This window comes from Stegodyphus dumicola, chromosome 2 (genome assembly GCF_044657685.1).
Source record: "Stegodyphus dumicola isolate Sdum_Otavi_A_Nest chromosome 2, ASM4465768v1".
Taxonomy (NCBI): domain Eukaryota; kingdom Metazoa; phylum Arthropoda; class Arachnida; order Araneae; family Eresidae; genus Stegodyphus; species Stegodyphus dumicola.
This window is the reverse complement of record NC_140769.1, coordinates 106,155,782-106,176,369: the sequence shown is the minus strand read 5'-3', so window position 1 is coordinate 106,176,369 and position 20,588 is coordinate 106,155,782. Positions and strand designations below refer to the sequence as shown.

Below are 20,588 nucleotides of genomic sequence, written 5' to 3'. Positions count from 1 at the left end.
GGCGTTTTCGTGGTTTTCTCCATGTGTAACGTGTATACGAGCCAGTTTCCCTTAGTCCTCCACGAAGGCATCCCTCACCTTAGGCAGATAGTCCTCGAGGATTTGCCGTAATTAAACAACCTAACCTAAAAAACCATAACTCGAATGCTAATTCGTCTTTTGAGATATTAGTCAAAGGGGAAGAAGAGAATATCCCCCTTGAATTTCACATGGAGGTAAGAAAGGACTAACTTCCTACCTCCATGGAATTTCATTCCCCAGTGGCCTTTCATGCAAAAGTGAAATGGACACTGGGGTCAGCTTACCATTAACAAGAGGCATATTAATCGGACCCTCTCACGGAAAAAGAAAAACGTTATTTATTGCGGAACAGTGAAAAAAATATTGTCCTGAACCATCAATGTAGAACAAAACTGTTCATCGAAACTACAGAAAGGAAAAGCATAATGCGTAGGATAATATCAGTGACAGCAGATGATGTTTTTCGTATGAACTATAAGAAAAAACGAAAGAAAGTTCTAATCGACTTCTTACAACTTCTTTATTTCATTTCCAATGAAATTTATACTTATGTTATACACAATTTTTTTTTCCTTTGCGTTATTAATTTTATATTTGCGTACCACACCTATACCTCGAACTGCTTAAAAAAAAAAAGTACATTTTAGACATTTATGATTTAAATTCTACAAACAGTTAGCTTTATATTAATTTCCTTCTTTGTCAGGATACTCGCTAAAACAAGAGGTTTATGCAAACATTTCGACAAGCGGCTTAGTTTAGAACTACCGAAAGTTTAGCGGTTATTTAGCACTTATTTTTCTTTTATTTGTTGCATGGTTTTTCTCTCTGCAAAATAACGATATTCATAATACTTTAAGTAGTATATTTAAGCCTGAATAATTAAATGAATCTGGATTAAATGCTATTTCTTTGCGCAGATGCAAAATATAGATATAATAATAATAATATGAAATTTCATAATTTTATTGAGAGTTTTTAAATTACTCTCAATAAACTTATGCAATTGTATTTAAAAATTGTAAGACAATTTTCATTTCAAATGTATCGAAATATATGTTTTTTCATCTGAACTGATTGTAATAACTGAAATAAATTTTAAATAATAACCGTTACCATTTTGCAGTCAATTACCCTTAAATACAAAATGTTATATAACTGTTACAGAACTTGTAAAGTTAAGTACATACCTTTACTTTACGATATGAAGAATGCTGACAAATGCAGTTCCTTGAAAACAAAAACCGAGATTGATCAGTCGAAGTTTTGCGACATTCATGTTTTCAAAATTCAACATGTGTTTTTATTTCTTTCAAATTCTTTCAACCAGGTAACGAAACCTTCACAATTGCTTATATTTGATCTACCTTCGCAATGAAAAGTTTTAGAAGAAATCAACTGTGAAATATGTGGACCGGACCAAGGACTTTTAATTATTTTGTACAGGAAATTGCCTGACAAAATTTTTTTAACCATCTTGCATAAGGCCCACCAGCGGCCGAGCGGTAAAGTCGCTGAACACTGGTAGTTCGGTCCGAGGTTCGAATCTCGCGAACGGGCTGGCTGCATGGGCGTTTTCGTGGTTTTCCCCATGTGTAACGTGTATACGAGCCAGTTTCGCTTAGAAAGTCATCCACGAAGGCATCCCTCCCCTTAGGCAGATAGCCCTAGTGTGCTTTGCAATAATTAAATAAACCAAACCAAACCATCTTGCTTAAAACGCGCCAAAGGTCATTTGACATGATAGAAATATGGAAGCCCATTGATCTATCCCAGAAGCCATTGGTGGCTACACAGATGTGCACTTGTGAAATATGTGGACCGAACCAAGGTAATATCTCGTCAAAACTGGCGTCAGAAACAACTAGGCATCAAAACCATCGCTATTCTGGCGATATCTCGCCAGTTTAGCGAGACAGCCATTTACTCAATATTAAATACGAGTAAACGTACCCCTATATATTATTAGTCTATCTAGAAGTCAAATAACTTAATTCGTTCCTAGTTTTAGTTACCTTACCTCCAAACCAAATGCAATATAGTTTTTGAGACCTATTTTGTGTATTAATAATTAAACGGTAACTCGCCCACAATTAAACATAACTTCTTATGGTTAACCGTTAGCTATGCGGACAAGCAGTTACCAAATAGTTTTAATGATTTAGAAACTATAAATTGTTAATAGTTGTTTTCTGTTCTTAATAATATATGTTAAAGCCATCTCTAAGGTAGATATCACACGAATGCTTCTTTATGAGCTTTAATCTTGCTAAATATCTACTCTAAATTAAGCAAAGATTATTAGATTTTCTTCAATAGAATTAGAATTATTTTTTACGTAATTTTTATAAAGACAGAAAATATTCCATTCAACGAGATATGTTCTTTCAGCAGTCTTAAAATTATCACACGACTACTATAAGTTATGAAAGCAAGGAATAATTGCCATATACTGCTTTTTTACTGCTTTTTTTAAAATTTTCATGAAATAATGACAGGTAAATAAAAACGAACAGTACCATTTAATTTGAGAGAAGTTTTCAGAATATATGTAAGAAATCTGGAAAAAGACATCTACTACAGTTCTAACATTTAATTTGTAAATTTTGTAATTTTTTATATAAGTAACATAAAAACGAGCAGTTACATAACATTTCATCTCTAGTAAAGAATAGCTAATGAATCAGAAAATAATGATCATACTCAAACTAAAGATTAAATTATTTTTTCCTGCTCATATTACTTACTCATTTTAGAATACTTTTATCGAACTCTTATAATTCGGAATTAGCAAATGAGGTAAAATAAAAATTATTTTAATTAGAAATAAGACTAAAACTTACTTAACATAGTCTACAACTTCAAAAATCAGAGGATACAAGTTCCAGCAACATTGCAACGGAGAAAAGTAAAAGAATTACAACATTATATTGTCAAAGCCATCTGCTATCGCAAAAAACGAATGACAAATGTCAGAAATGAAATGCTAAACAAGTGTTTAACGATCTTCTAAGTACTTTATGGTATTTAATTTCCTTGTAAGCAGCAAAGCTAGCTCAATATTAAGAATTTAAAAATATTTTATAATGATCAGGATCTAATACTACTAATACTTTTTATAATTTTTTTATATTGCAATATGTTAATATCGGCTTTTGTATTTTCTACCTTCTAAGTCATAATAAAATTAACATGAGAATTTAATTATATGAATTTATACCTCCCTTTAATTAGAAAAGAAGACGGTATTTAACAAGCTAAATTGATGTGAACACCATTACAAAATATCTTATTAAGGCCCTTTCTCTATTCTTAACGTTCATTCTATCAAAACTAGTATGTCTAAATTTAGATTATTAAAGCAATGGGTATCACATTTGTTTTCCAGTTTTTACAATAGAGATTAAAATGAATATAATCATAACATACCATAGGAAATCTTAATGTATTAATATAAATCAATTGAAAAGGTAAATTCAGCTGATAGTAGTATTTTAAAAATTGAAAATTTATATTTGAAGATCTCCAGACAGAGACATGAGACGAATCAATTTCGATACTCCTGTATAGACGTTGCAGAATCTTGAAAGATGCAAATCATGATGTTTTTACATTATAATCCCACTTTAGTTGTACTTCCTAATGCTTCCAAAGAAAATGGCTATGAAGATCTTGACATAGATTAGCATTTCTTGGTAACTGTAGGAGCACTTATATAAAATAAAAATTCAGAGTAGCTTTTTGTAACTTAACATTAATTAAAGATGTATTTTGTTTACCTTATTCACCAGTAACAATTGAAAGAGCATCAACAGTTTCAGTGAATAAGAATAAAAGACAACTTTTTATCCAACTACATTGTTTCAAAAGAAAAAATTGAATAAATACATTGAATAAATACAAATTTAATTAATTCTTTGCGCCATTGCTGCAAGGAATGAAAAGTTTTATTTGAATACTGATAGTTTAACAAAGAAAAAAGGAAAACATTCATTAGTGAAAAAAAAAAAATTTTTTTTTTTTTTCAACTTCTTAAGAACTGATTAATTTGAAACATCTACTGAAACCTAACGAATAAATAGTATTTACAGTGTCCGTATTATTTCGGCGTATATTGCGCACCTATAATTTCAAACTACATTTATTAAATTTTAGGTATATCCGCCATATAACTTGTACCCTTTTCTTTATGAAGAAACCTGAGAAATACATGTGCAATGCTCTTATCTTTTGAAGTCATTCAGTCGAAGATTTTTCCCACGCGTTCGAACAATAGTGTAGAGAAATGACAAACGATACGGGAACAATACGTGTGTGAGAAGAAATGCCTGAGGAAATAAGTAATTCTGCAAAGAATGTGGGTTGTATTCATTGCAGCTGTGCACAAGAATATTATTCTAGGGTTCTGTAAAAATGAAGACAGAATTAGGGGTGAGAATGCCTTTCCAAGCCGAATGAATTCGTGAAATTAGGTGTCAGAAGTTTTCTCCTTCTATAGTCATTTGAAGCCGTAATTTTGAAACAAATATCGAAGGCTTTAGTAAATCTATCCTTTTAGCAGCATCTATAGCTCCCGCCCAGGGCTTAATTTTTAAAATTAGAAGTGCCAGAGCCCTATGCAAGACCGCCAGGAAAGACGAACAAGAGTAAAATAAAAATATAAAATTGCCATTAAAATCATTAATAATTTTAAAATTAAATAGTTAATTATTACCAGATTAATTAATAATTATTAACATCCATAAATAATATTTGTATTGTTATTTAATTACTAATTATTATTCAGTTATTTAATAATTAATTAGTCATTGTAATTTTATTTAATTAATAAAATTTTCGAGATCAGATTTCTACTATACTGAAACTTTTGTTCTAGTTACACAGAAAAAGTGCGAGAGCCTTCCTATTAAGGGCTCCGGTGCGCTCTGTCTAGAATTACGATTTATTCCAAAAACTAAGAAGTACCAGACTCCGGTGGGCTCCGGCGCAATTTAAGCTCTGCTCCCGCCTCACAAAACAACACAGTACTCCAAATGCAAAGTCATGCAATTTGCGAAAGAAAATGGAAATCGTGCTGCAGCAAGGATGTTTGGTGTTGGTGAAGGATGCAACGGATGATGATTAATGATGGTGAAGATGAGACAGAATTCGATGATGTGTCTGAAGATATAACGAGAGACGAACATGACGAACATTTCATATTATCCGATAATGAACATTTTAAGCTAATAAGGTATGTCATTTCTTTTAAAAATGCAATATTCAGTTACATGTAAAAATATAATTTTTTATGCCGATTTTCTCCTTATTTTTAATCTATCATTTTTACAGCCGGCGCTTTATAGCGCACCCGTAAATTTCGGACTTTATTTTTGTATTAAAAGTGCACGCTATACTCCGGAATATCTATTATAGTATACTAGCAGCTTCGCTGCCAGCCTTCGTCTGGCTTTTAAATATACCGAAAAAATGGCTGAAGGGAACACCAAACGTTAAATTTAAAAACTGCGTAGAATTTTACTCTGCAGAACAACTTCATAAAATCATAGTTATTACGTATAACAAAATTACAATGAAATAAGCAATATCCCTTAATACAAATATTAATTATCCTAATAAATAAATTAACCAACGTCCCTTTGCAAAATCTTAAGAACTCAAATGGTATAAAGGGGATTAAGATCTTCGTTTCCTAAAAAAAATCACTCAAAACTTTTAAATATCTCAAAAACGGTGAAATGAGCAATAAATAACATAAAAGAATACAAAAAATTCTGAAAAGCAAAGTATAATTAATGATATTTTATCTTATATTTTCGAGAGAAAAATTTACAATGAAATAAGATATATCCCTTAATACAAATATTGATTATCCTAATAAAAAAAATTAACCAACTTTCCGTTGAAGGAAAAAAATCAGCAAAACTTTTCAATATCTTACAAATAGTGAAATAAGCAAAAAATAACATGGAAGAAACTCAAAACAAAAAATTCCGCGCAGAATTTTACTCTACAGAACAACTTTATCAAATAAATAAATAAATAAATAAATAAAATAAATAAATAAAAATGTATTATATATAGATATATATATATAATGACAATGAAATATGCCAATCTCTTAAAGACAGTGACATAAGAAATACGATGAAAAATTGTTGCCAAACCCATATTTCTAAAAGAATGAAACTATTCAAAATAATGCGATTTCATCAAAAATCTATCAACAGTAAGAAAGGAAAATTGTTGCCAAAATCATATTTTTAAAGATGTGAGATGTCAGAAGTGTACTCGGAAGCTTCATTTAAAAAAATTTTTAAAATACAAAATATTATCACTTTTTCAAAATACTTCTTGCAAAAGCAGTCGCAAGGATGACAGTTTAAGGTGTCCAAAAATCAAAGAAAAATAAACTGTACATTTTTAAAATAAACTTTTTTAGAAAAAATCCCGTTGAAAAGATGTTAAACTCCCTTTGTTAAATAAATTCGTATTTAATCGATTTATTGAAACACGAAATTTACGTAAAATAGCTAAGTGCCTACGTTTCATGACGATGTGAAAATGGAGTGCGTAGAGTAAAATCTCGCTTTCCTATAGCCCATTATGTCTCAAAATGACGTAATTTCGTCACAAAACATAAAATTTAAAAAAAAAAAATCTAATTCAAATTTCGAAAAAATCGCTTCGAGGTGCACTGGCTTTTGTCTAGATGCACCTATGTACCAAATTTCGTAGCCGTGGATCTATTAACTTACTCGCAACGCGAACGAAAGACACACACACACACACAGACAGACTCTTTCTTTCATTATATGTAGAGATACATATAAGCGGCTAAAGTGTGTGTCGCCAATAGTTTATTGTTGCCACTCGGAAAAATGAGCACGGAAATTAACGTTTCCGCAGTTTTTAATTAATATCTCGACCGATTAAAGTCGTACGAAAATTAGAACGATATCGATGGATTCGGAGAATTTTTTGGAATCCGAGGGTACGCGTCTCGAATTTCAACTCGGCGCCGTTCCGTAGACATTGAGAAAAAAGAATTTGGCAAGTAGCCAAATCCCTCCAATAGCGAAAATCCAAGAAAGAAAGTGAAAAATGTAGGAAAAAGGTAGGGAAAAATTAGTTTTTAATTAATATCTCGGCTAATTTAAGCCCCCAAAAGACGCGAATGGTCAAAATGGCGTGCCATGGACCTGCGCAATCCAACGGTGTGCTTCGCTAGGCCCGGGAGCTGGCCGTTTCGGAGGACATGATGTTACTTCACCCCATATATATATGCGGCTTAAGTGTCTGTTTGTCGCCGATAGTTTATTGGTTACTTTCGTAACTGTATTAGCCAATGGGGTGAAGTTGCCACGGCACAGGGTTGCCGTTTCCATTGAGACGTAGACAATTTCCTGTAAAACTTGCCTTTGCTATGACCATCAATAAGTCTCAGGGCCAAACGCTTAAGCGTGTTGGCATTTTTTTTTTTTTTTTTTTACCTGAGCCTGCATTTGGACACGGTCAACTTTATGTTGCCTGTTCAAAGAACGGACGTAAAATTAAAAATAATGGATGGTCCTCTGCAAGGCGAGCTTAAAAGTGATGGAAAGATCTACACAAGAAATGTTGTGCACAAAGAGATCTTTGACATGTGAATTAACATTTCATTATTTAAATCACCTTTATTGATTGAGCTAGCGGTGGCTCTTAAAAAATGTACCGCCAGTGGTTTCCTTCACTGCACTCTACTTTAAGCAATTAAGCAAGTAGAAAGGGGAAACCCCATGGGGCAGTAAGCAAAGAGGCGTCCTCGCCGCCTGCCCTGGGTAATTCAGTTTAAATTAGCAGACACCTTTGCACAAATCATTTTAATTACAATTTCTAATATCCAGAACAGCCGTCATTTCGTATGGCTGCCAGGCTTTCTAGTCTTATATATATGCAGCTTAAGTGTTTATCGCTGATACTTTATTGGTTGCTTGCGTAACTGTAAATTGTTTTATTCTCCGTGCAGTGCAGCGAGTGACGAATATTATGAGAAAGCTAAGCCGGAAAAATTAAAAATACAAGAACATGTGCATTTAGCATTTAATAAATAAATTTAACATCTATGTATAATAGAATTCGGAAATATGCAACCGGCAAAGATGAAAAACAAATAAAATGAAATAAATAAATATCTTTATTATATGCGGTTTAAGTGTCTGTTTGTCGCCGTTAGTTTATTGGTTGCTTGCGTAACTGTACTAGTCAATGGGGTGAAGTTGCCACGGCTGAGGGTTGCCGTTTCAATTGAGACGTAGACAATTTCCTGTAAATCTTTCCTTTGCTATGTGACAAATAATTGCCTTCTAAAAATACTCCAAAGTCAAGAAGGATTCATTAAAACTCCAAGTTGTTTAATAAAACACATTTATTAGACGTAAGCACATCGAAACTCAATATGCGCATCTTTAAATATCACAAAAAGATGCCTTCTCTTCTTATAACTCAGTGTGGTGATGGCGATGGTGGTAAAACATAACCGGAAGTCACCATATCAGAAACACAGCATAAATTTTACTCTTAAAATTAAAAATAGAACAGACTTAGAAATATTTTTTACAAGTAATTTTATTATGTGACAAGTAATAATGTGTTGTAATATGTTGTGCTGAATGCTGTTCTTCTTTTATCTTGGAAATTGTTACAGCATTTACTATGGCATGAGTTAGATTTGGTTGTATTTTTGGTATGACTCTTTATTTAAAATAGGATAATTGTGTTCCCATTGCTCGTGGTGACTGCTTCTTGTAACATGTCAAATGTTTAGTTTCAGTTTTTATGTGCTTATTTGTAACTGTACTTTGTGATTGGTATATGCTCTGATTTGTAGACAAATTCATCTGTAATCGGTCTGCCTCTCTTACAATCTGTCTTGACATGGTCATACTTTTTTTTAAATGGTGGAAATTTATTATAGCACATTTATGGTACTATTGAATGTTGTTTATGTAACGACAAGATTAACAAAATGCATACATGTTCTTGCTCTTATTTAGTTTTATTTGACTTCACCAGAGTTTCTGTGCATAACCTAATTGTTCGAATTTTTTCTTATACATTGTTTATTTCAATAATTTTAACATTATTTGACTAGAGTTATGCTTATCCATGAATATCTGGTGTACTCCTGGTGTTTGATACTGCAACTTTTTATAATGTGTATTGATTTGTAACAAATATTGTGTTTTTAAAATGTATTAGGTTATGATCTGTCTTTTGTATTTGCAATGATAATATGTAACATGTAATTATATTGAGCATTATGTAACAATATGTAATATGTTTTGTGTAATTTAATGTAATTAGTAAGTTTTATATGAAATAAGTATTATTGTATGTATTTGAACCAGTATTGTATATCTTTGCATATATCTCTTACTTTCATTAATAACTAGGTTTTGAATACAAATGTAATAATGTGTAATAATATGTAGTGTTGACTATTGCACTTAGAATTACTTTAATTTAGCGATTGACTTTCTTCGTTTATCTCTTCATATATCTGGCGCGAACTTTCCATATTTACACTATGTTCTATCTTACTGCTAAATATTCTTGTTTGAATCTGTGCATAATCAAATTTTGTTTTGGCTTATATGAACCAGTGAATATCTGGAATGACATACCTACGAAATAATACAATTGTACTTTTAGTAATTTTAACATCTGATTTCTTATAAATGGTATGGCATTTTTTTCATTCAAAAGCAACAGCATAAAGCGTACAGCAAGTGCTTAGTTGTATCGGAAGTAATCTTTTGTTCAACGTCATGAATGCATGTCTCTCAATATTATGCTATCTAATTCAGAAGTCGAACAACAAAAAATCAGCGTTATATTTACAAAATTTTCACAGAACTAGTTTCGATGATTTTACCGAACCACCATCCTCAGCTGCAAAATCGCAAATGAACAAGATAGAAAATAATTATTAGATAAGATAAGAAAGCATGGTCAAAAATAAGCAAGTGGCGTCATCTGTTGGTGAAAGCCGAACTAAAACATAATTTCTTTAAAGGCCGAAGACAAAGATGGATTTGAATTAGGATCGTTAACTAGAACAGAAAGATTTTTTTGAATGTGAAATGCCTCTAAAAAATCCAGTTCTCCAATGGAAGATGTTTTTTGAATAATTTTGGCAGCAGAAAAATTGAAAGTGTGATTTTTTCAGACCAACAATGTTGAGCGACAGAAGACTTCTGTGTTTCCTTTTTTCTAACATATGCCTCATGTTCCTTGACGCGAAATTTTAAGGCTCTCTTAGTTTGGCCAATGTAAATTAAACCCCACTGGTAAGGAATTCTATAAATACCCCAGGAATTCATATCCGGAATAGGGCCTTAAGTATGGAACTCGGAATTTTATTGATGGGAGAATAAACGACTCCAAAGTTAAATTTCTGCAAAATATGTGCAACTTTATAGCTAATTGATGGAAAGAAGGGATTGGCAACAGAATTTTTATAATCTCCTAAAACAAGAGTGTGCCTTTTAGTGTGTTGAGATGGGAATTTTTTAACTGCTTGATTAATAATGTTGGGTGAAAAGCCCCTGTCAATAGCTATTGCTTTTAAATAATTTAGTTCTTCATCAAGGAATAGTTTGGAGGAGCAAACTTGATGAGCACGGAAAACATAGGAATAAAATGAAGCTAACTTTTGTTTAGTCGGATGACATGATTTAAAGTGTGGTGGAAGGCAAATCGATGATGGTTTACGGTAAACCGTAGTACTGAAGTTGGATGTGTTACGTGTGACCAGAATGTCGAGAAACGGAAGCGAATTGCAAGTCTCAAGTTCAAATAGACAACTGAATAGCAGGATCAATAGAATTCATTGTTGAAAGAACTTTATTTAAATCATCTGTATTACCTTCAAACAGTGTAAAAGTATCGTCTACGTAGCGGAACCATACCGGGAAGTTTAAAGTTTCAAACAATTTTGATTCATAATGATGCATGTAGATATCAGCCAGGATCGGACTGAGGGGGGCTTCCCATGGCTAATCGCTCAGTTTGCTTGTAATATTTATTTTGGAAAACAAAGTGTGTTTGTTTCAGAGTTGAGTGAGAGAAATTAACTCATCAATTTCTATGCAAGAGAAATGAAATTCGCGAAGTCTGGTTTCCAGACATCTTAATGCACCCTCCACTGGAACATTGGTGAATAATGATTTACATCAAAAGAAACCATGAGTAAATTTCTAGGAGAAATGTTTTTAACCTTTTTTTACAAACTCTATTGAATTTTTTATGGTGTAGATGTTATTGTCTAATAGAGTTGAAAATCTAGAAACTCAATATTTAGTTGAAGGATACGAGGCAGTACCTAAATTTGATACAATAGGGCGGAAAGGAATACCACTTTTATGAATTTTGGGAAGAGCATATAATCTGGCACAATTCACAACAGATGGGATAAGCGAATGTTTTAAGTTGCTTGAAATGATTTGTGAAGATTTGATCGCAGTTTTTATTTTTGACAGGTCCGAAGGTGAAGGATCTTTAGGAATCGGATTATATAGTCCTTCGTTTAAGAGTTTAGTTACATCATCGATGTAAGTGTTCTTATCCATGACGACTATCTGGTCACCTTTGTTCTTTGACTTCTGTATTAGTATTTGTTCAGCGTGTTGTTGTGTCTTAATTATGCTATCTGTTCTTATGTAGATTAACATATAATTGTACTCATAGTTTTTTCTCCTGGCACATTTATGACCAAGTATGGAAACATAATGTTTGCTCTATATTGTGTATATCTGGTATGATCTATTATACATATAGGTATATCTATTATTACAATTATATGACAACTGTTATTTGTACTGGAATTAGCAAACTTCTTGATTGAACTTTTGGATTTTATTACTATGATTTAGTACAAATTCCAGTACCTCTGAGTTATATGACTTGAATCTTGCATGAACTGCACAATACACTTTGCTTTGGACAAAACATTTAGTACTGGATTATGGAACATAAAGTATGTTCATTTACACTTAAATTTGGACTCTAGAGATCAGACTTGATTCTTTCATGACTATATTGTACTTCATTTCAATAGCGTGCAGATTCTGAACGGGGTGTTGATCCTTATTGTTCATTTACTTGTGTTTCTATTATATATGACTGACATTTATCTAACTATGATCTTCTACTTTTGCATTTATTGTTACCATGTTTGTTACTGTAGGCGACTGTCAATTCCTGTCTTAACTATTCTGGAAATTCCTAAGAACTTCAGATGTATTTCTTCAACGTATGCAATATATCCAAATAACTCTGTATATTGTACAAATGTAAACTTTGAAATCTGACTTTGACTATTAATGCCCGACTGATCTGTTTTGGCCCCGACCTAAGGTTGTGGCCAGTAGATAGTAGATGGTTTTACCTCTAAGTAACATATTCTGTTTGTTGCCTTTAGCCTAACTCAGGTTGGGAGTTGCTCAGTAGATCAGTGTTGTTGCCAGAACCTAACTACTAAAAAATCCCGCAGTTACAAACACGCCAAAAATGAAATTCAGCACGCATTATACAAAGATAAAAATAAAATATAAACAAAATAATAACTTACGTTTGTAAACACTTGAAAGATAAAATTTTTCACACTATGACCATCCATAAGTCTTAGGACCAACCTAAAGCGTGTTGGCATTTTTTTACCTGAGCCTGCATTTGGACACGGTCAACTTTATGTTGCCTGTTCAAGAGCTCGTGAAAGAGTGGACGTAAAATTAAAAATAATGGATGGTCCTCTGCTAGACGAGCTTAAAAGTGATGGAAAGATCTACACAAGAAATGTTGTGTACAAAGAGATCTTTGACATGTGAATTAACATTTCATTATTTAAATCACCTTTATTGATTGAGCTAGCGGTGGCTCTTAAGAAATGTACTGCCAGTGGTTTCCTTCATTGCAATCCATTTTAAGCAATTAAGCAAGTAGTAGGGGGAAACCCCGCGGGGCAGTAAGCAAAAGGACGTCCTCGCCGCCTGCTCTGGGTCATTCAGGTTGAATTAGCAGACACCTTTGCACAAATCGTTTCAATTACAATTTATAATATCTAGAATAGCGGTCATTTCGTATGACTGTCGGGCTTTCTACTATGGTATATGTAATTAGCGTGCTAAATAAATGAAATATTTATATATAAATTGCATCTGAAATAACTAAAATGTCTATACATAGAATAGGAAACTTAAAAAGTGGAACCTTAGATAGATGATTACAAGGAGCTGAGCTTTGACATTTTCCTTTCCATATCTGTCAGACACGTATTAATTTAGTAATTTTGAGTTCATCTATGATAAAAAGATATTGTAATATCGAGTTGCTAAACTTTCAGTGTGACTGCTGAAGTAAATGCAGAGAACCAGACAGGAGAAGGATTAGAAGAAGCCTTTATTAGATTCCTTAAAATTCACAATGCGTCGACTTGACGCTAACAAATTGCACTTCGCTCAGGCGGTAACTAACAAGAACTAAACTTAAAATTCGAAGATATTAACAAAACAGTAGAATTTTCCCCAGGGCTTACATAATCCTGTTACCTAAAACACGTCGAAGTCTAGTGGCAGCAAAGTAACAGCAGTTACGCCACTTTAACCTGCGATAAATATAGAATCAGAAGCTACAAAAGTACAATACTTGCCCACTCTCTCTAACTTTCCTTTCTAGAGCTCAGTATTTAAACCTTTTCTCCTACTTGGGTAGAATTTGCATTCCTTCACGGGCGCTGCCAAATTTAAATATTCTGGCATTCACAATTAGGGGAATGAAGACTTCTAGGAAAGAAAGCATAAACTTAAACTCAACTGGTTAGTCAAAATGAATATAAATTCCTCCAATATTAACATCGTAAAATGTCCTAATGCCAGTGAAACGAAAACAAATATAAATTTACTACTTTTCTTTTTCGGTACTTTTTCTTGCCAAAATTAGTAAGAAATATTTTTGCTGGGAGAGATCACCTTGAGGTTGATAGTTCTATTAGAGTATATCACCATCATTTATTTCTTTATTTACTGAATATTTGTACAAAGTTACATAAGATTTAGATTTACACATATTACTATTTATTTTTACAAGGTTTTCTTTCTAACGGACCCATTGTTCATGCAAAACTGTAAAGAAATATGATTCACTGAAAACTGCGAAAGACAGATTGACGGTTTAAATGGGGTAATATGTGCCATAATTTGCATATCAAGAAATTTTTAATTTGATTCTTGACCGAAACAAATCTTATCACAGTTTGAATCAAATTAAAGTTATTGCTTAATAAATATTTTTATTAATTTTCAAATGTCTAATAAGAAAACCATATAAAAAAAAAAAAAAAAAAGAGATGATTTTGCGATGAATATTCCGCCCTTTCTTGAAATTATTTTGTATAATTATATTTTTAAATATAGCTTCCAAAGACTAGTCAATAGATTAGAATAGACAACAAATCCCACCGGTTTTCTCTCGGTCAGAACTACTGTAGAAGTCATTTTCTTTGAAGATGAAAATGACCAGTTATAATTCCTACTTGATATTAGGCAAAGTTCTGAAACGTCTTCTTTTACATTTCGTTTCTGTTTGAACGGAGCAAACTCACAATAAACTAAATAAAGTGAGTAGATGAGGAATGATTACCATGTTATTTTTCCAAACTTATGTTATATAGGATGGATGAGTATGAGTGGAAACAAAATTAATTAAGCAATCCCAAAATTGTCTGCGAATTAATTATTATGCAGTTATTTTCCTGGAAGAAGTTTCGAATTTTTTAAACATTTTCTGCCGTTTGCTTGTACTTGGTTAATGGAACGTTCATCACCTTCAAATTAAAATTCGATTAGCCTTGAAACGAGATTGCCATTCAAAAATTCTCGTCCTGTTTCAAACGCCATCACCAGAAGCCGTATTAAAGCATATATAAGAGTTTGGGCAGCAGATTTATTGAATTTCACACAATATTTGACGCGAGTGTTTTGTTATGCACAACTGATTAAAATTGTTATACCAGGAAGGAAAGCAAACAGAAAAATCCTATTTAATGTACATATATAGTACAATGGCGGGAAGACATGATTAAATTTGCACGTGGTTTGGGGTATACAGTATGCAGAATTCAATATACAGAGCATGCACTCTATGCCAGAGTTTTTGGCAAACTATGACCAGATGTTTGCAATAGATGAGACATCTGGAAAATGTGCTGATCAGAGCAACAGTCAAACATTCTCTGCGTCGAGAAATGTCAGAACAGTATGGACAGCATGCATTAGTGCATTATCGTGTTGAAAGGCGAGGTCATGCAGGCTTCAAAGGTAGGGTGCAGCCACGAGCCTTAATACGACAGAAATGTGATGGCGTGATTCCTTATCGATTGGTTGGCCTCATTATCGACTATGCAAATAAGGCAGGAGTATCCAATGACACCCAAACCAGCACGCTAGGCCCGTATGGGCAATGACGAACGCAGCTGGCAACATTCGTTCTCCTCGGTGCCTCTACATACGAATACTTCTGTCATGATGCTGTACACAGAAACAAAATTTCGTCTAAAGGCCCATCCACACGAGTACGCTCGAAACGTAGCTGACGAACGCGCTTTTACGTTACCAGCGTAAAAGCGTCCAAACGAGTACGCTTGCGAAGAGTGCGTTTAACCAATAGAATTATTTTGCGCAAAAATCACGTGACGCTGTAATATAGCGTCAACAGAGCTGTATCTTATTACTTCGCTGTTCTTCTGTATGTTTTGCGGCAAGTTGTCCGAATCAGATGATTATTTTTATAGCTGAAACTTTACTATTATGTGCAATTATTAAGCAGAGGCAAAACCGTAAAAAATGGCAAGAATGGGTCCGAAAGATTTATTTAGAGCAACCTGTTCAAAGAGATTTTTTTTTTTTTTACTGCCTTGTTTGCGAAAGGAATATCTGGAATTATTAAATTCCTACTATTAGCTCTCACTCTCCTTATATCTTGTTCAAATTTTCAGTACATAAAATGCTTTTTATTCATCCACTCAAGTTCAAATACAATTTTTTAAACTTGCAGTGAATGGCACTTGATGTTAATACAGCTTTTTTAGATATTAAAATTTTTTAATTTTTAATTAAAAAAATTATGCTTTGTTTAATTTAAAAAAATTATGTTTGTATGTTATTTTTATTTATTTACTTATTAATTTTTGTATTTTTAAACTTTTCTTTGTGGACCTAAGTAGGAATTGACTTAATTTTGGGGGGGGGGTATATTACTTGTTTTTTAATTCCTTCAGGATGAGTATCGACCAGTTTGACAGACTTGCAGATTCTATATCGTATGAAAATTAGGATTTATAAAATTGGTTTGGAATACAGTATATAAAGAGAATTAAATTACTTAATTCTCTTTATATACACCATCCACCATATAATAAAACCAACTTCATATTATTTAACTCGCTGTCCCTTGGTCTTTTTTTTTTTTTTTTTTTTTTATTTATTTATTTTTGAATTTAGAATGAGGTTCAAACTTTGGACAGTTTATGAGAAATTATGTGCATGATAAAATATGCAATAAAGTAAAAATAAAGAGAGAATTTATAGATGATATATGATAAAGAGATGCAGATATATTTTTACATAAGGATTTCTATTTGCACTGCACATTTTTAAACTAAATTAAAAACAATAATAATAATGAATAAAATAAGAAATGAAAACGATAATAATAGGTAAAATAAGAATATAATGATTCATGATTAAATATAAGAAACATGTTTCAAAATGAGAAAAGCTAACTGAATTATACCATCTACGGGTGAGGTTCGAACTTGCCACCTTTCCATTTCTCCGCCACCAAAGCAGTGCGCTGACCACTCAGATATCTGTGATAGCAGTGTTTGTGAAAAATAATGTAACAAGTAGAAGTCGCTGCAAAGGTCATTTAATTAAACTTAAATAAATGATTGCTGTATGACACAAGTTGTAACTTTCCTCCAAAATTTCATAATTGTATTTTATTGAATACTCTTTCACAGTCAACTGCTTTATTTTAGAAGTTATTATATTGCTGAAGTTAGTTTTTGGTGTACTTAAATATTGGGATATTTATAGAGCTTTTTATTACACAATATAGCAAATATTTATAATAATTGAGGAGAATTTTGTAAGGCAGAAACTTTGATTTCGTAGAAACTGTAATTTATTTAGGCTCCTATTACTTACGGTGTTATAAATAGGTGAAGCATATGGATATACTGGTCGGATCATTGCTTTATAAGTATACAGTTTTCCCCTTTAATGAGAATTTTAAATTTATACTAATATGTACAGTTTGAGAAATCTGAAGATGGCGTGAACAATGCTGATTATTTTATTGCTGTATACAGAATGGAAGTAGGAAGTAAGATGGAGTCGCCCTAAACAAGTTTCTCCCGTACCCTGCTCTGAAGCACCGGCGATCCCTACGTAGTGACCAAAACATTGGGTCATTTATCATTGAGTTCAATGGGATTTGACGCGTTCGGATGTAAATATTTTGCAATTACGTCGTAAATATACATAATATATTTTCATAATAAAATAAATAAATATATACATTTATATACATAATATAAATGTATATATTTTCTTTTTCTACAATACTTCAGAGTCCTAAGTATGTGAAAACAACATATTTTTAAACAACATTTCATTCTGAACGGAATTAAATACCATACTTTCACAGGACAGTTTTCTCAGAATGGTTTAATTTGAATGAAATATTTTCACAAGTTTTCATTAATTACATTAGAAAAAAAAACTAAGGTAATTCGATTTTATTCGGTTAAGGTACAAAAATTAAGATCAAAGTTTATTGTATTATTAATATTAAAATTATGCATTATTTCTTTTTTATTTATAGAGCTTCTTCCTAAAATACTTTCTTAAATATGACATGATTTTTTGGCTTCTTTTAAATCGAAAAATATAAGTCAATTTATAATTAATGCTCTATTCGGTTCATTTTAAATTAGAGAATTATTAGAAATTAGCGAAATACTTTAAATAGTACTTGACTTTCTCTGAACATTTCTGAAAGGGAATAAAATAAGTTTTTTTTTTAAAGTATTATTTAAAACTTGTAACTGAGTTATTATAAAATGTAAGGGGAATAATTCTTTTAATTATACTTATCAAATTTTTTTTTACCCTTCATTTCAGTAATACATATTCCAAAACTCTTTATTACGTTCTTAAGTGCGCATCTCATAGCATTTGCTTTACAATACCTTTTAACAGATTGCTTTCCAATACGAACAATTCTTGCTTAAAAAGTTTTATAACGTATTTGTCAACAGGATTTCAATTTATGTTTACAATTCAATATTAAGGTTATTATATATTTAGATAACATTTATAATCATTATAAATTAGATACATTTAATAATTAGATTTCTTCACAGTACTTTCACAGTTGTTTATAAGTGAATAATTCTTCATTTCAAACACATTTATAAATAAGTTAATGAATATTTATGTATTTTGTCAAAGGCAGATACATGGTTTTTGCAATAATATGCAAAAATAATATATGGATGTGAAAAAAATTTGTTTTATTTAAAACATTTTGGCGTTTGGAAAATAAAATAAAAGTAGCGAATTCTCTATCAAGGGTATCGAAAGACGTATACAATTTTAAATGTACCGTAAGGTATTTTTCATTCTTTAAGCATAACATTTTTCTTAAAATCTATATTTTTGTAGTTCAACAGCTTAGAATTTTATAAAACAAATTCATAATCAAAATCGCTGTTGTTAGTTATCAAAAAATAACCAAGATGTGATTTTTGCAAAAATGTCACTACACTATACAAATTGCTATTATCCATCACACTATGAATTTTTCTTTCATGCGAAAGTGTCCCTTTTTCGATTTCTATGGAACTGTCATGTGTCGAAATACTATCAGAATCCTGTCAAGCGAGCTTCTGAATGTAAACAAAGAACACCCCATCTGGTGACCCAAGCTTCAAAGCAGTGCTTCACTTCTAGTGTCGATTGGCCCCTCCTTCCTTTCCTACCTCCATGGTATACAGTTATATTTCTAAGCAAAAGCTAATCTCTGTGTGGGTCTGACGCCATATTGAAACGGGTAAGCAAGAAGGTTTTCTGATTATGACACGTGATAAGAACTCGGTCGGCTATTGGCTATACGCGCACGTCGCGGGCGAAAAAGCTGAACAGGAGCGTACTCAGTTTTACGTCTTCTGCGTCCTGTGAATTTACACCGGCGTCAAAAAAGTTACTAAAAACTTCAAAAAAGTCAAAAACTACGTCGGGAGCGTCCTTGTGTGGACGGGCCTTAAAAGGAAGACATCGTTCCAATCTTGTGATTTGTCGCACCTTCGCAGCATCAAAGGAAACTGCAGAAACGTAGCCGTGCTGACACTCTATAGATGTCACAGTGCTGCAGACGTTCACACGCTGTCCGTAAGGACACTTGTCATCATGCACACGAGCCAAGTTTCTGACCCAGGGTACACGATTCCGCAAGGCCATGAGGACAATACATCTGTCCTCTCAGTTGTTAGTGGCCGACTGAGATCGTGCATGCGGTTCAGTATACGGCTCTTTTGGATCTATTGATTCCACATTCGCCTGAAAGTTATCGGATTCTGACCAATACGAGGAGCAATGTTGCAGAACAATAAACAGCAGTCCCAACAGGCCACGGTCAAATTCTGATATGTGCTGATAGAAGTTTCTTGTTCTCACACGAGGCATAACACGAACTTAACAGAAGCAACCAACGTTCAAATGCATTATTTAAAATGAGAAACACAATCTTCCGATTTACACACAGCTTTTTGTGCTTTGCACATAGAATGCTAATCATTTTCATATCTCAGCATGAGCACCTTTCATGCAAATTTAATGTTTGTTTGCCACCTTCATAGTGTATCAATTTTAATGGCCTTCGAAAACTGAAAGTTATGATTTTTATTATAACTGTGGAATGATATGATAGGCTTTTTTGTGTTTTCACTTTCTTCTATTTAATATTTTTTAATATATTCACTTATCCTGAATGATCAGTCAGTTAAGTTGTCCTATATATGCAAAAATACATTCACAAGTAATTTTATAAAACACGAAAGTAAGCTATTTCATATTTTATGACCGAGAATTTTAATTTGTTGATAATAGTGGATTTATAATGTGGATGTCTCACTTCATTTGAACTTTTGGGGCATAAGAACATCCCACGACATTTTTTCTAGTTTTTAAATTTTAATTAATCATTTGGAAATCTCTTAGAACATGGTGCTCCTTGCAGCTGCAATTTCTGCAATCCCATAACTCTGCTTTTGTTTTTGAGTGGTTTAAAGGACATGAGAAAATATTTTGTTTCAGACATTTAAAAACGAATGATGAAAACTGAAGTGTCCTTAGTGTTGAAGGGAATGCAAGACTCAAGAGTTTCTTGAATATGACGTCAACCATAAAGAAAGAGTAACATCAGCAACAATATCTTTTAAAATAATTTTTTAAAACTTTTTTTGT

The 20,588-nt window shown here is 32.4% G+C and overlaps 1 protein-coding gene across 6 annotated transcripts in view; it reads right to left on the bottom strand.

The window, feature by feature from the left end:
* The window catches only part of LOC118205610 (death-associated protein kinase dapk-1-like), a 154,050-nt gene extending 151,147 nt beyond the window's left edge, over positions 1-2,903 (bottom strand). For 3 of the 6 annotated variants that reach the window (XM_085810997.1, XM_085811002.1, XM_085810999.1), the window contains exon 1: positions 2,865-2,902. In XM_085810997.1, coding sequence (XP_085667123.1) covers positions 2,865-2,871 — 7 coding nt within the window. In that variant the 5' untranslated portion in view covers positions 2,872-2,902. Of the gene's footprint in view, positions 1-2,864 lie in introns of all 6 variants that reach the window. The other 3 variants (XM_085810998.1, XM_085811003.1, XM_085811001.1) reach the window with 2 other exon arrangements.
* Positions 2,904-20,588: the final 17,685 nt, after the last annotated feature.